This window comes from Nannospalax galili, unplaced genomic scaffold, assembly GCF_000622305.1.
Source record: "Nannospalax galili isolate Female #2095 unplaced genomic scaffold, S.galili_v1.0 scaffold120, whole genome shotgun sequence".
In the NCBI taxonomy this organism is placed as follows: domain Eukaryota; kingdom Metazoa; phylum Chordata; class Mammalia; order Rodentia; family Spalacidae; genus Nannospalax; species Nannospalax galili.
This window is the reverse complement of record NW_008350324.1, coordinates 4238866-4254670: the sequence shown is the minus strand read 5'-3', so window position 1 is coordinate 4254670 and position 15805 is coordinate 4238866. Positions and strand designations below refer to the sequence as shown.

Here is a 15805-nt window from a genome sequence, read left to right as displayed (position 1 = left end):
TCCCCCCTCCCCCCGTCCCTTTCTCCCTCCCTCCCCACTCCCCTCTTGGAGACAGGGTCTTACTATGTAGCCCAGTCTGGCCTCAAATCTCACAACCTCCTGCTTCAGTTGGAATTCCAAGTGTTTGCCTCTGTGCTAGACCTCTGCCTCACTAAACTGAGGTTCTGGGAGCCATTTGCTGGGGCTCACTCCTGTAAAACAAGGTGTTTACCAGCACCCTGTCCTCTGCTCACTTGATGCCAAGAGCATTATTTCGTTCAGGACCAGATGGACCCAAGTCTCCAGACACTGCCAAGTGTCCCCAGGTAGGGGTGGCCCAGCTAAGTCCTGTTGCTCTGGGAACAGTCATCTTGCTCAGCTACAGGACTCAATGGCTTCCCCCTTCAAGAGTCCAGTGCTTCACCCAGGTGGGAAGGCAAGTGTGCCCAGGTCTCACCCAGCCCTGTCTGAGGAGTTGTTCTCTGTGCCATCTGAAGTCACCATCTTCCAGGACGAAGAGATTTCCAACTGGGTGCTAGGACACTTGGGTGCTGGCCCCACTCTGCTGGGGACTCTTGGAATAGCTCTGAGCCAGTCTCTTAGCTCTCTGGGGAGGGATGCACGACCATCAGAGCCATATCAACAGGGGTTGGTAGAGGTGGGAAATCACTTCAGGAGGTAAAGGTCCTCTTCTGGTACCCTGGTTGAGCATAAGCTAGTGGTGCTGAGCCTATCCCTCAACCTTCTCTTAGTACCAAAGGAAGTGTGTGGGTGTCAGCATTGGGTGAGCTGGGAGACTCCCTTCTCTCTTTTTAAAAAAAATTTAAAAAATATCGGATCCCCTGGAACTGGAGTTACCAACAATTGTTAGCTGCCATGTGGGTGCTGGCATTTGAAACCGGGTCTTCTGCAAGAACAACCAGAGTTCTTAACCACTGAGCCATCTTTCCAGCTCCTATTTATTTTATTTTTAGTATGAATGTGTTGCCTGCATGTGTGTAAGTGCACGTGTGTCGTTCAATGCCTGAGGAGGTCAGAAGAAAGTGTCAGATCTGCTGGAACTGGAGTTACAGACAGTTATTAGCTGCCATGTGGGTGCTGGGAATCGAACCTGGGTCCTCTGCAAGAGCAGTCAGTGTTCTTAACCACTGAGCCATCTCTCCAGTCCCGAGACTCCCTTATCTTAAGTTTTCACTGGGACAGAGTATAAACCCCACTCTAAAATTACTGTACCAACAGATACCAGTTATCTGCAGTGGGTTCTTACCGAAGCCCTGTTGGGGACACTCTGGATGGTTTGTCCACCTGGAGGCTGGAGCTGGGGGCTCAGCCTCTGCAGCCTGTCATAGCTGCTTTCAACTCCCAAGCTCTGGGTTTTGGCTCTGAGTGGAGGGTGAGGTTGGAGCAGGGAGAAAGGTAGTTGTAGGTCTGAGTCTTACCTTCTACTATCCACTTTGTTTGAAAGTGTTTGTATATATTCATGTATTTTGAGACAGGGTCTCCTCGTAGCCCCAGCTGGTCTGGAACTTGCTATGCAGACCAGGATGGCCTCAATCCCACAGAGATCCACTGGTTTGCCTCTACTTCCCGAGTGCTGGGATTAAAGGCATACACCATCACACCCAGTGATTCATTTTATTTTTAAGTGTGTGTGTGTGTGTGTGTATGTGTGTGTGTGTGTATCTTTCTGTCTGTCTGTGCAGGTGCCCTCAGAGACCAGAAGAGGGCACTGGGTCCCCTGGAGCTGGAGCAACATAGGGTTGTGAGGGGTCCTACCAAGGTCCTGGGAATCAAACTCAGGTCCTCTGCAAAAAAGATTCCTACTTTTAACTGCAGAGCCATCTTTCTCAAGATGATGAGGCAGGCTGTCATGTAGCCCAGGCAGGATCTACTACTCACAATAAACTCTCAGTAAACATATGTTGAATATATGGATATTTAAGGGATAAACCAAGAGAATGTCCTTAGAAATGTTTAAGCAGGAAGTGTTAAGGATGTGTTGTAGAGGCCAGGGAAGTTGTTATTATTGGCTGAGCAGTTACTCTGTGGGCCTGGTCCATGCCAACCTCTTCATAGACTTTCCTCACTTAATCTTCACAAATTCCCTTTGTCTTCAGAATGCATAATGAAACCACATTTTAGATGGGATATGAGTTAAATTCTCAAGTTATCATGAGAGACAAAATTCAGTATATAATCAAAATAAGTGGGCTGGAGTGATGGCTCAGCAGTAAAGGAAGCTTACTGTTCGTTCAGAGGGCCCTAAGTTCCCAGCCCCCACTTGTGTGTGTGGGGCTCAAACAGATCTGTCACCTTCTTCTGGCCTCTGTGGCACCTGTACTTATATGTATATACCAACACACACATAATTTTAAAAAATAGTAAAAATCAATCTTAAAAAAAACATCTATTTTAAGCATGTACTGATCCTGGAACATATGGCCCTTAGTGGGATGGAGGAGACATGACAAACCAACCCCTTCCCCACCTCTAACGTTCGTTTTGAAGTAAGTTCACTTCCATGTGTGTCTACATAACAGGTACTGTTGGGAGATGAGGAGTGGAGCCGTGAAATAACTGGTGAGGGGCCAAAAGACAGGACAGAAGATGACGCTTAGAAGGGGATGCTCAGAAGAGGATGCTCAGATGGGACTGATCAGATGGGGATGCTCAGAAGGGGATGCTTAGAAAGGGGTGCTTGGAAGAGGACACTCGGAAGAGGATGCTCAGATGGGACTGATCAGATGGGGACGCTCAGAAGGGGATGCTTAGAAAGGGGTGCTTGGAAGAGGACACTCGGAAGAGGATGCTCAGATGGGACTGATCAGATGGGGACGCTCAGAAGGGGATGCTTAGAAAGGGGTGCTTGGAAGAGGACACTCGGAAGAGGATGCTCAGAAGGGGATCCTCCACTCGGAAGAGGATACTCGGACGGGGATACTCAAAAGAGGACGCAGGGAAGGGGATGCTGGGTGATTCTTCCAGGGGCCTAGGAGGGGTTCTGGGCCAAGGTAGGGCTGGGAGTCGCCGCGTGGAACGACAGTGGAACCGCCGACCCTTCGGGAGTCACAGGACTGCTCTGCCCGATTCGCACAGCCCACAGCCTGGGCCTTCTACTCACCTGCTCCACAGACTCCAAGTTTCTCTGCCTACAGTTTCTGTCTCCGCTGTGTGTTGCTAGGTTACCCGCCAATCTCAGAAAGCGGGACTCTGTGTTTGACTGACTTCCCTTTCCACCACTTAACTTCTAGTCAGGCTGTGTCAACTCCACCTCTTGAGATCTGACCAATCAAAAGCACCGTCTCTCTGCCGCTCCACCAATGGAAAGACCCGGGACTCCCTGTAGGAGAACGAGTAGGGCACTGGGGAAGTGGGAGGGGAAGTGGTGGGGCTTTGTAGTACTGCCTCCTCATCAGTGACTGACGTGCATATTAGCCAATCATCATTCGTCGCGACAGCTTAATTGGCCAGTAGGTCGCTGCAAAGGAGATAGGGCGGGGCCTGCGGGGCTGAGTGACGGGAGGCGGCGGATGCTAGGGCTGGCGCAGCTGCTGCTGTGGCAGCGGCGAGGCGGTGGTGGCGGCTGTCGTGGCTCGCGCATCGGGGCTTCGGCGGTGGCGGCGGCGGCGGCGGCGGCGGGGGCGGCGGCTACGGGCTGAGCTGCGTGGTACGGACCCCGGTGCGTGGTCTGGGCTTCCGGGGTGGTGCGTGTAAGAATCCGAGGGGTGCGAGGGCTTTGCGGGAGGGCAGGGGTCAGGGGTCAGAGGGCGCGGAGACCGGGCTGTGGCTGGGAGCTCGCGGCGCGAAAGGCTGGCAGGGTGGGCTCGGAAGGGTGTCGGGGAGGTAGCCCGTGTGCTACCATCCCTGCAGCCTGGGCGGGGGCGTTGCACCCCTTCTCGCTCCTCCTGGGGCGACCCCCGCGTGGGGACCCCGAACTAAAGCTGGAGTTGGCCCTCGCGCCTCTTCTTCCTTCCTTCCTTCCTTCCTTCCTTCTTTCCTTCCTTCGGGCTCGCCTCCTGGGTTGTGTTCTCATGTGACCTGGCCGTGGACTTCTGCCCCAGTCAGGTTGCACCAGGGTACCGCGGGATGACAACTAGCTCTTTGACCCCAGGACTTCCTATAGGGGTGACCTTCCTCCGGTGGTGACCCTCTCCGCCCTCTCCAGAAAGAAAGAGCCAAAGCCTGCCTAAGGAGGGCTGGGGTAGGACCCATGGAGCCCCGAGTTGTAGCTCTGCCCCTGCACTGCGACCTTGGGCAGTTCCCTTCCCCTTCTGGGCCACATTTCTCTGTTTTTGTAAAGAGATGGGTTTGTTGGAAGGCTGAAGCAGCAGGCCGGCAAGTTCAGGGCTAGCCTGGGCTAAGTAGTGAGACTTTGTCTCAAAAGACAGTAAACAACAAAAAAGTGACCCATGGGTTTGAACTTAAGTGGAGAGCTGGTTCTAGGAATACTTACCAGACGGTGATTAAGTGGGAGATTCTTGAACTCAACCCTGCTTGTGTTGAAATATGATGTGGATTCTTCTGGCTGTTCACTTAAGGAGAGGCAAGTATTCACTCTAAGCCACCTGTAAAGTGGGGAACCCTACCTAAAGTTGACTGTGAGCCAGGAGATTCTTTTTTGTGATGAGATCTCAGCCATATGCTGTAGATAGTGTTCTTCCAAATATCTAGATACCCTACCCAAGTTGTGACACTGAATCTAGACATTGGGGGACAAGGCAATAACAGAGGCATTATTAAACACTTTTTTTATTTTTGGTCTTTTTGAGACAGGGTCTCCCTGTAGCCCCAGCTGTCCTGGAACTCACTATGTAGACCAGGCAGGCCTTGAACTCACAAAGATCCTGCCTCTGCCTAGTGCTGGGATTAAAGGCGTGCACCATGACGCCTGGCAATTAGACAGTTTTAATACCCATTAGCAATATGGCTACTAGCCTCAACATTTAGAAACCTGTTTGTGATGAGATGAGAGAGTTGAGTCTCTTGCCTTCCAAATAAATAGGGCAGAGTACACTGCCAAAGCTCATATATTTCCTCTGCTATGGAGTACGTAAAACATTAAACCAGGGCCTGGTGATGTTGCTTGGGTAGAGTGTATGCTCAGCCTGCACAGTGCCCTGGGTTTAATCTTCAGTACTGGGAAAGGAAAAAGTTAAGTCAAAATACAAAATAAAGCCTAATTCTTAAGATAGCCAAATGATGGTATCTTACAGTATTTCCTCTTCTGCCTCTCCCCTATTGAGATTTTCAAAACACAATAAATCCCCAAATCTGGAGGATATGAAAAAAAAGTCTACTCACAGGAAGCTTGCTGGGTAGAGAGTTACAGGCTTAGCAGACTGCAAAAGGATGTGTTTTCTGCCTCTGCCCCTTCTGAGAAAGATGTGCTGTCATATGCCTGTTGATGTTCTTGTCATCCCTGAAAAGAGTCATTGCCAAACTGTCCTGCAATGGGTTGGTCTGGAGACAGAATCCATCCAGTGCTGAGGCCGCAGCAGGAGGCGGTACCCTGCTGCTGTTTTCAAGTTCAAAGGTCTTCAGGCAGATCTGCTGAGTCCTGGCTTCTTTTGGTCCTCCTAAGTAGGAATGGGATATATAAGTACAGCTCTAACAGGCTAGTTCCGAGTGTTAGGATGAGCACTTCTGAGGGACTCCGGGTATAATTGTAAAAACATCCTTGTCCCGTTTCCTTTTCAGATGCCTAAATCTAGAGGCTAAGACAGTGTCTGTACAAGAATGCATGTGCTGATCACCAGCAAAGTCTTGGAAGTATATGTAACTCCTGAGAGGGTGCTTAAGAAGATAAAGTGAAAATTGGTTTTCAAAAACAAAAGGAGAGAGATCAGGGCAAGCCTGGGTGGCCTGGCACGCTCAAATCCTGCTGGTGCTATCTAAGGATAAGGCCTGGGGACTCAAAAGGCTCTGCAGGGTAGAGACAAGGAAGGTGGGCCTGAAGTCACACAGGGCAAAGCTTGACTTTCTAACTGACCTCCCAGGCAAGTTCCTCAATCAGTTTGTTTCTACCTGTCATGTAGGACGGTTAGTGTGATCTTAGTCAACTTTTATTCATAAATTGCTAGTAGATATAGTAAATACTCTGGGTTTTTTTTGGTCTTTAAAATCTTTATAAAATACACACACACACACACACACACACACACACACACACACACACACAGATAAGCATAAAGAAGCATGTCTGTAGAGCATGCTAACCCTAATCTTACTCTCCAGACATAATTACCCCCAACTTGTCAGTTTGTTCTTATAGGAGCCCTCTCCATATTTTATTTTTTAATTTTATTCATAATTATTATTGTGTATGTGTGGTCTATGTGTGTGAACATGCGTGTCAAGGTGCATGTGTGGAGGTCAGGACAACTTTTGGAGTCAGTTGGGTATGAGGGTTCAAACACAGGTTGTCAGGCTTGCGTGGCAAGCGCCTTTACCTGATGAGCCATCTCACCAGCCACATCATCTCAAATTCTATTAGTTTAATTAGTTAACTACCTGATTTTATTTTTTGAGATAGTCTCATGTAGTTCAGGCTGGCCTCAAACTCATCATGTAGCCAAGGCTGGCCTTGAACTCTTGATCTTCCTGCCTCAGACTCCCAAGTGCTGGGACTACAGGCCTGTCCCCCATACTTGATGTCACCTCCCTCCATATTTGTGTTTTCATATACCATCATAACTCTTGTTATTCATCTATATTTTGGGGCTGTGTTCTGGAGACTGTTCTTCTGTGTAGTCCAGGCTGGCCTTGAATTCTGTAATCCCTAGTGCTGGGATCACAGTGTGTGTTGGAGCTCCCAGCTCTTAAATTGAAGTAGAAGACCAGGGATGTGGCTGGCATGAAGCCCTAGGTTCCATTCCAGCACTGCATAAATCAGTTGTGGTGGCACATGCCTGTGATCCCAGTTGATCACTTGGGAGGTGGTCTCAAAAACAAACAACAACAAAAAAAAAGGTGGAATATAATTCGCATACTGTGAGAGTCACCATTGAAAACAGTAGAGATACTTCACTAGTGTTCAGCCCGGCCCCAGCTCCCACGTCCATCACTACTGCCTGATTCTAGAACACCACCTTTATCAGTAATGGTTATGTTTTAATTATCATCTTTCTTTTTTTATCCTCCAAACCCTAGAAGATGCCTCTGATGGCACAGGTTCTGAGAAGCATCTCTGGCCCAGTGGCTTTGAACGGGACCTCAAGCTGCAGACTATTTAAAGCTGTGGTCATCGCATCCTGAGGACCACAGGACGGGGAACATGGCTGTGAGCTTAGACGACGACGTGCCGCTCATCCTGACCTTGGACGAGGGTGGCAGTGCCCCACTGGCTCCCTCCAATGGTCTGGGCCAAGAGGAACTGCCCAGCAAAAGTAAGCTGGTAGACGGGTGGGCGAGTGGACTCACAGCTTGTCTGTATAGGAATGAGAGGCAGGTGGGCTGCAGTCTGCTGAGGGAAGCAAGAACTTTGTCACCTGTTCCAAGTGTGACACAGACTCTGCTCTGACGAGACTGTGGACCTCTGATGCTGTTGCCTGGTCTTCTAAAGCTTCTCGGGGACCTGTGCCAGAGCCCTCTTAGCCCTCAGTCACTTGCTTCTCTAATACACTGTAGCTTTGTCCTTGCTACTAGGGGGCCTCAGGCAAGCCTACTCTTTTGCTCTCTTCCCTGACCCATTCCTTATTAATAAAAAATAGTCTTCCATCACTAGCCTCTGAGTTCTCACCTGAGCTGTCTGGGGGGGGGGCAGTGTCGCTTTCTGCATGTTCCAGTCCCCAACCCGTTGGGATAGGGTGGACGGGGAGCCTCATGTTGTATTGATTGAGGCTTTGGGGTTTCGAGTTGTCTTTCTGGGAATCAAAGGCAATCCAAGAGAGGTGGGAGCCATAAATGTTGTAGATCTTAAGTGTGTTTCTGGCAGAGAGAGAAGCCTTAAAACCCTTCCTGGTCCTCATCCCGAAACCATCACTCTGTTCAGGATGAGGGCTCAGGAAAGGCTTAAAATAACTTGCCTTTGCGGAGGTCCTGAGACTGCAGAGCAGGACTTCGGGACTCCCTGAAAAGTGAAGATGGACTGCCAGGGCAGAGGGATGGAGGGACAACACACCCACAGGGAAGATGCCATGGATCAGGCAGTGGCAAGCCTGGCGCCTTCATCTCCTTTGTCCAGATAGAACAGTCAGGCTTTGCGGAGCTCAGCGTCTCCCCCTGGGAAGGAATGAAGGAGAGCAGTGTTCTGGGGTGCGGGTCCACTGGTGCTCTGGCTCCCTACAAACAGCCGTCATTGCCTCCTCATGTTCACTGCCATCTCAAGTGACTGAGCTGATCCAGGATGAGAACCCAAGTCAGACTTTCCCTAAGTACCATGCAGCCTACGAAGTACTGGCTCTACTTCTAGCTCTTACCTGCTTTCTTTCTAGGATGCCCTGGCAAAGGAGACAGGATTTTTCCCATTTTATAGAGGAGGAAATTGAGGTTGAGGAAGTTTCCCAAGGCCACATAGCCAGCCAGTGGTTGAAGAGAGATTCAGACTCGGGCCTGCTAAAGTCTCTTCCCTTCTTCTGTTTTCTTCTCTTGCTCCTCCCTCTCCTTTTCCCATCCACCATTTTTCCTCACGATCTCTTAAATGCATGTGAGTGTAGGTGTTTGCAATTATTATTATCTGTGTTCATTTTTGGCTGTCCTGAATATTGAACACAAGGCCTGGCACATGCTTGGTTCATCACGTGACCTCAAGATAGAGTTATTGTTATCTATAATTTATAGAGGAAGAAACAGTCTAAGAGAAGTTAGCTAACTGTCCTCTGCACAAGGGTGTGGACCAAAGGGGGAGTGACTGGTCCAGGGGTACCTTCTGCTAATGGGGTACCTTCTGTTGCCAACAGGCAGGCTCGTTCTAAATGAGAACCTTGGCTGTCTTGATGCTTTCAGGTTCCTCCAAAGCAGCCAAGGTGGGGGCAGGTCCAGCCCTCCCATGCCATGAAAGTGAGAGGAGCATCCCATTTCTGTACCAGGAGCAGGCTTAGAACTGGTAGGGAGCCGGAGGAGGAAATGAACTGGCTAGACAGTGAAACTCACTATACTCTAGGTTCTTGCTGGAGTCTGAGGCTTATTTGGACCAGAGAGGCACATCTCTCACCATAGGGCATAATGTTTTCTGCCAGGGTACTAGTGCCACAGTTTCCTCTCTCACAGTGTTAGTGGATCGCTTGCTAAAAGCTCTAGGAACTGGAGACTACATCCAGTTCTAAGGAGAAGCAGGACCTCCCTAAGGAAAGACCTTTGCACAGGCCTGGCTATTTCCTGCAGATTTTCACACCTTCTGTGCAAGGTCCCCCATCCCTGCCATCTAGGAATAGTCAGTCTGAGCCTGATCTAACCTGGAATCTCCGTATCACAAAGCTCAGATGCTTTCAGATCCCTCTGAAGCAGCCAAGCTGGGGGTGAGTCCTCCTATAAGGAGGAGCTGAGCTGTTTTACTCATTGTTACAGGCCTGTTTGTTCCAGCACCTTCTTGCCTGACTGGTCCTATTTCCTGGGTCAGTCTACAGTATCACTGTCCTCAGCTCTGCAAGTCCCATATTGTCTTAAACCAAGGCAGTCTGCTGGAAGGCCTTCCCTAGCTTCCTGTTTGTTCACTGACGCTGGTTGGGTCTGGAAACTCCTGCTGCTCACACGGTTCTTTGAAGTCTTCTCTAAACTTCTCCTTTGGATAGAGCTAGTGACTCACTGACCTCTGATGAGCTGTCTTGATGGGCTTCCTGATTACCAGAGACTTTTCTGTGTGGTAATTGCTTGTTTAGCTGTCGGATCACTTGCTAGGCAGGAAGTCCTGTTCATGTTTGTATCTCCTAGCTCAGAGCCTGCAGGTGTAGGGACTCCTCAGGCAGTGTGAGATGAACATAGTTAGGTTTCTGGGATCTAAAGCTCATGAGAGTGACTGAAGGAAGGCCCTCATCACATGTTGAGTGACATCCCATCCCGACTCTGCTCTCACACCAATGTCTTGAGTCTCATTTCCCCACAAATGGCTATTTGTCCCAGAGACCACAGGCTTCAGTCTATGGCCACTGTAGACTCTGGGTATCCAGCAGGACAGATAGTGGGAGAGAGTTGGTACCCACGTGGACCTGAACCATGGAGACCAAGAGGGCTTCCTGAGAGCGAGGGCCTGCCTGGAAGCCCAGCCTTCAATCTATCTGATCCAGCAGCCCTGAGGTCTTCCTCTGCCTCTGGGCCTCCATTCCCCGCCTAGTATTTTTGGGTGCTCATGCGGCCATTGAAAAGTACCCTGGGCTTTACCCGCCCACACATTCACCTCCTCAGCTCTACTGTGCTGGATGCTGGAAGGCCAAGATGAAGGCATCAGCAAGGTCCTTCTTAGGCCTTTCTGTATGCTTTACAGGTACCCACAGTGTGTCTCCTCACCTTGGTCTGAAGGTCTGTCTTAGAAGATTGGGCCTGTTCATTGGTGGCCCACGCACATTACCTCCTTGTATCTCAGTTACCTCCACTGGTACTAACACCTGAGGTACTAGGGGTTGGCACTTTGACATAGGAATTTATTTTAGTAAATACTTTTATTACATTTATTTGTCTGTGTGTGTACATGTGTGTGCATGCACATGCCACAGTATACATGTGGAGGACAAAGGACAAACTGCAGGAGTCAGTTCTCTTCTTCCACCATGTGGGTCCTTGGAAACAAACTCAGGTCATCAAATTTGGCGGCAATTGCCTTTACCTGCTGAGCCATCTTACTAGCCCCAGGAATTTTTTCTTTCTTTTTTGGGGATGGAGAGCGGTTCAGACAGGGTATCGCTGTGTTGCACAGACTGGCCTGATCCTCCTGCTTCCCCTCCTGAGTACTGGAGTTAAAGGAATGCACCACCATACTTGGCTAACATGAACTTTAAGAGGACATAGTTCAGCTCACAGCCCTTGTAAGCTTTCCTCAGATACAGGTTCCCAAGTCTGGCTGTGCCTCCAGTGGCCCATAACCTCATTCTGGAGCCTTAGCCCTTTAGGAAATTGCAAAGTTTGGCTTGTCTCCCTATGTAGATTTTATCGAAGACACCAGCATCTTTGGCTGTAAGACGTCTGTTGAGATGCTAGTGAGTGACTGTGTCAGAATGGTAAAGGAGACAGGTAGGGGCTGAGGTATTTAAAACCTGGAAATGAAAAATAACTTGGAAAAAGGATCCTAGGCTGGCAGGTGGCAGGGCAGGTTTTAGAAGCAGCCTGTTGAACAGAGGCCGGGGCTGTATGTGAGGGCTGGCGACCCAGTGGGTGGTCCTGGTGGTTCCTGGCAGTTCCAAGCCACTTCGCATGCAGATTTTGCCCTCTTTGTGCCTTTAGTTCCACACTTGTATCTTCTGATGAGAAAAGGATCAGGGATACAAGGGTGGCTGAGGAGTGCAAGGCCTCTGGTCTCCTAGGTTCTGTCAGGTGTGGGCCTGTTAGGGACTCCAAGTGCCAAGCCATGCAGAGATCAGCCTAAGGGGACAGAACAGAGTTCTCTCTCTTTCACTTTAATGCTTTACCACTGTAGAGTTGCTTGAGACACAGTGCCATATTTATAGAGTGGAAGGCCACTGTCCTTGCAGGGACCCACATGTGACACCCTGACTCCTTTAGCAGAGGCTTCACTCGGTCTGAGCCAGATGGCACCAGGTACCGTCAAGATGGCCAGAGCTGCTGGCCTCAGGCAGATAAGGCCAGTAGGAGACGAAGGGAGCCGTGGGGCTGCTCTCAATATTTAGCCCAAGTGGACTACTTGATGTAGCTTCTATTCTGCACATTTTCAGACCAAGTGTCCCCAGCGTGCTGGTCAGAGAGAAGGACGCCTAAATGTCCTCTGTGACTTTCGTCACTTGCACCCTGCATGGTGGAATGGCTGGGGGGGTGGATCTGAAGTCTAGCCCCAGGCTTCTGATCCTAACTGAGGCTGCATCTGGCTTCCCTACACTGCAGCACCCTAGCTACAGACTACAGCCCCCATGATCTCCCAATCAGGAGGGTAGAGACTTGGTGCAGTTCTGTGGATCATGTGGTCTATGCTTGGCCAGCCATGGCATGAGCTGGAGACTAAGATCATTTGTGGAATGTCTGCTGTGTGTGGGAATCTTGACCCTTGGCTGAGGTGAATCCATGTTGCCTCACTCCAAGCCCAGTGGGTAGCTGCCACCGTGCAGGGACACTGAGGCAGCTGGAGACCAAGAACAATTAGATTTTCACAGCCTCCCACTGGGCCTGGGCACTTGGCTCTGCCAGAGTCCTTCCCCTGGCTTTTATAGACCTTGCCAAGGCAGGATGCCAGGTGTCACCAGATCATTGGTGGCACCAATTAAAATGAGCGAGCACCCAGCATGCTGAGATAAAGCCTCATAATGGAGACTCGAAACCTTCAGCTTCCCAGCCCTTTGTGTCTTCATGGGGGGATCCTGTCTGTTGCCTCAGGCCCCCCTGCCATGAAATGCCATCTCCTCCTCCACATGCTGAAAGCTGCTCATCTTAAATGGCGGGCACAGCAGCTGGGTGTAAGCTGGCTCCTGCTGCCCTGTTCCGCCAATCGCCCCAAGGAGATCTGAGCTGCGTTTGCTCTGAAAGCGCTTTATGAGCCAGAACAGTTGACTTCCTGGCCTCCAAGTCAGGGAGGGGGTGTGGGAGGGCCGGAGGGTCTACTGTGGGGTTCCTTTGGTGGCTTCTGGCTGCAGTGTCCCCTGGGACTGTCTCAAGTAACATCATGGTGGCCCAGGGAGGAAACTTCATGCTCACAGGAAGCAACAAAGACCAAGGCCAGGAGTGTGTGTTTTGAGATAGCCCCAACCCTCCTAAAACTCGGGTCCTGAGACGGCCCCACCCCTCCTTTGGGCAGGGAGCTGAGGGAAGTTCTTTCTGACCTTGGCTAAGTGAGTTCTCTGATGTGACCGTTCTCTGGCACAAACTTGTCCCATCAGGTCAGTCTGAGAAAAAAAGTTCACAGGGGTCACAGTGGCCTTCCACTTCAGAGTCTGCCGTGCCAGGTAGCTTCTGGAGAGCTGTGCTTATGCAGGCCATGTCATGCAACCACAGCAAACATCTAGTCTGCACTTTCAAGATCTCCCACAGGGAAGAAGCTGAGGCTCCTAGAGGGGAAACTTGTCCCAGGTCACAAAGGCAATTTCCCTGTAGTTGAACCCAAGCCTTCTGCCTCTTAGTTGGTGGGTTTCCTGTATGAAATGAGGGAGGAGGTGGCAGACCTGGGGGCAGAGTTTCTTTAGAAGTGATTTCTAGCTTTGCTTTATCAAACTCATTCCTACAAGGTATATGCTATTCCACACTGGCAGTGCCCTTCTTTGTTGTCAAAATGCCCAACCTTGGTCATTTGGTGGTCCCTTGTAAGATGTGTATGTGATTACCCTGGCTGGGTGAACAGAGGACAAGGGAAAACCCCAACTTACCGTCTGTGAGGCACGGCTTCCTCCTGCTCCTACCCTCCCCATCCTCCCTCTGCACAGGCCTCTGGGTACAGAAATCGCAGCTGGGAGAGCAGGGCATTTAGGGTGAAAATGGGAGGTGTCAGGAAGCAATTTTAGTGCCCAGGAAAGGAAGGACAAAGGGGATGCACTTAGAGTGGGTGTGGGGCGGCCACAGGCCATGTGAGTACTGAGGAACTGCCCCTAACTGGTTCCCAGTGGCAGTGAACCATATGGGGACTGATAGGGAGGCCCAGACTGTGGGCTGCTGATGCCTGTGTCTTTGGTTCCTGTGACCCTCTTTGCCTTGCTTGGTTTCTAGTGAAGCGCTTAGCTAATTGTGAAAGTGTACTTCTGGGGCCAGGCCTGGTGGAGCACAGCTCTAATCATAGCACCTGTAGGAGGCTGAGGCAGGAGGATCATGAGTTCAAGACCAGTTGTCTCAAAACAAAACAGAATGTGGTTCTTCAGTCTGGAGGATTAAAAGCGGCCTCATAAGTGAGACTCAAGAGCTCAGCCACCCTGGTACATACTTGGACCTGTGCTCTCTGAAGGGGCAGCTGTCACCAGTTGTCACAGGATCACAGGCTGACATCACATTTTCCAGTTTTTCAAAAGCCTTTGAACCCTGTACTTAGAGCCAGAAAGAAGTCTAACACTGGTGATAGATTCAGCCTCTCACCAGCTACCATATTACCAGCTACCATATTACCATGGGACATGCCAGCTCAGTTCTGCTCAGAGGACCACTTTCAAGTCAAAGAAAACAGTTCAAACCCTGCCAGCCACTTGTCCTGGCCTTGAGGTCACCACGGGTGTCATTTGGTGAGAGTCAGAACCGGCTGGGGCAGCCTCAGCTGACCAGGCAGGGAATGAAGAGGATGGGCCTGCCTGTCTCTTCTTCCCTCCTTTGCCCTGCTGTCCCTGAGTCTCTGGGGTGCTCAGTCTCCATTCCAGTTTGCAGACCATTTTCTTTAGTTATTTTTATTTTTGTGTGTATACAGATCTGACCCAGAGCTTCATGCATGCTAGACAGATGTTCTAGCACTGAGCCACATGTGTGCCTTTTTTAGAGACTTAGCTGGCAGTGGGCTTTTTTTAAAATTTATTTGTTTTGTTATCTGGTCTCGCCCCCCACCCCGCTTCCATGTTGGGAATTGAACCTAGGGCCTTGGCCATGCTTAGCTGAGCACTCTGCCACTGAGCTACCACTCCCTCTAGGGCCTTGGCCATGCTTAGCTGAGCACTCTGCCACTGAGCTACCACTCCCTCTAGGGCCTTGGCCATGCTTAACTGAGCACTCTGCCACTGAGCTACACTCCTTCCCCCCTTTTTTTTTTTTTTTTTTAGCTTTGATTTTGAGTCCTGTAGTAGAGATTCAAGCAAAAGTTAAAAGCTTAAAAAAGTAATGGTTTGGGGCCTGGAGAGGAGGCACAGCAATTAAAAGCATTTGCTGCTCTTGCAGAAGACCAGGGATCAGTTCCTAGCACCCACATCAGAAGGCTCACAGCCACCTGTAACTCCAATTCCAGGGGATCAGACACCCTCATCTGGCTTCCACGACACCTGTACGCACCTGTTGCACTTAGAGACAAGCAAGCTTACACAAATAAAAATAACTTTGTTAAACTTAGGAGACTTGTTAGCCAGTCTTCTACCTCTTCTTTTTAATCATCACCTTCTTGTCAATTGAGGAAGTCAATGAGCTTGTCAGTGAGGAGCAAGTGTCTCCTTAGGACATCGCTGCACTGCTGTGCCAGGAAGTGCCTCAGGCAGAGCTGGGTGTTTTTGACTTTGGGATAGGGAGTTGTATAAGGCCTCACTCCTGCCACTTGTATTTTGTCAGGACTTAGAGTTGGGAGTCAGGATGGGCAGAGAGACCTGAAGAGGCAGGAGGAGGGAGGCAGTCTGTTTGGTCAGGGGTTGGGGGCACATGAGGAAAGGATCCAGAGAGATGGAAGGTTGAGTGTGCCCAGCCTTTTAAGGGCTGACAAACAGGAAGTGAAAGGCTGTCTGAAGAAAGCCAGGGGAAAGCTGTGCTGTCATGGGTGAGTGGATGTGAGTAATGCTTTGGTTACGGGGTGGGTGTTTTTGAGGTCTCTGCCTCCACCCCTGGGCCTATGTGAGGCATGGGGATGTCATCTGGGGTGACGGAGAAGTCACAGGTGCTATAAGCAGGGTCCCCATCATGCTGCAGGAGTTAGAACATTTGCCTAGGCTGCCTCCAAAGAGTGCTTCAACATGAAGGCAGGACCAGATGGGGACTGGGAGCGTGTCTCAGTGCTAGAGTGCCAGCCTAGCATGTGCAAGGCCCTGGGTTCAATCCCTAAAATAAGAAAAGATGGTGTGGTGAAGCT

The 15805-nt window shown here is 50.2% G+C and overlaps 2 protein-coding genes across 6 annotated transcripts in view; one reads left to right on the top strand and one right to left on the bottom strand.

The window, feature by feature from the left end:
• The window catches only part of Iqcd (IQ motif containing D), a 20371-nt gene extending 17106 nt beyond the window's left edge, over window positions 1–3265 (bottom strand). Inside the window, exon 1 of one of the 2 annotated variants that reach the window (XM_008847480.2) lies at window positions 3101–3265. The gene's annotated coding sequence lies outside the window, so the exon portion shown is untranslated. The remainder of the gene's footprint in view (window positions 1–3100) is intronic. The other variant, XM_017801769.2, reaches the window with a different exon arrangement.
• A 236-nt stretch (window positions 3266–3501) lies between these two features.
• Tpcn1 (two pore segment channel 1) overlaps window positions 3502–15805 on the top strand; it is a 61678-nt gene continuing 49374 nt past the window's right edge. For 3 of the 4 annotated variants that reach the window (XM_017801766.2, XM_008847478.3, XM_029570578.1), the window contains exons 1-2: window positions 3502–3658; window positions 7129–7364. In XM_017801766.2, the coding sequence (XP_017657255.1) occupies window positions 7253–7364 (112 nt within the window). In that variant the 5' untranslated portion in view covers window positions 3502–3658; window positions 7129–7252. The remainder of the gene's footprint in view (window positions 3659–7128; window positions 7365–15805) is intronic. The other variant, XM_008847479.3, reaches the window with a different exon arrangement.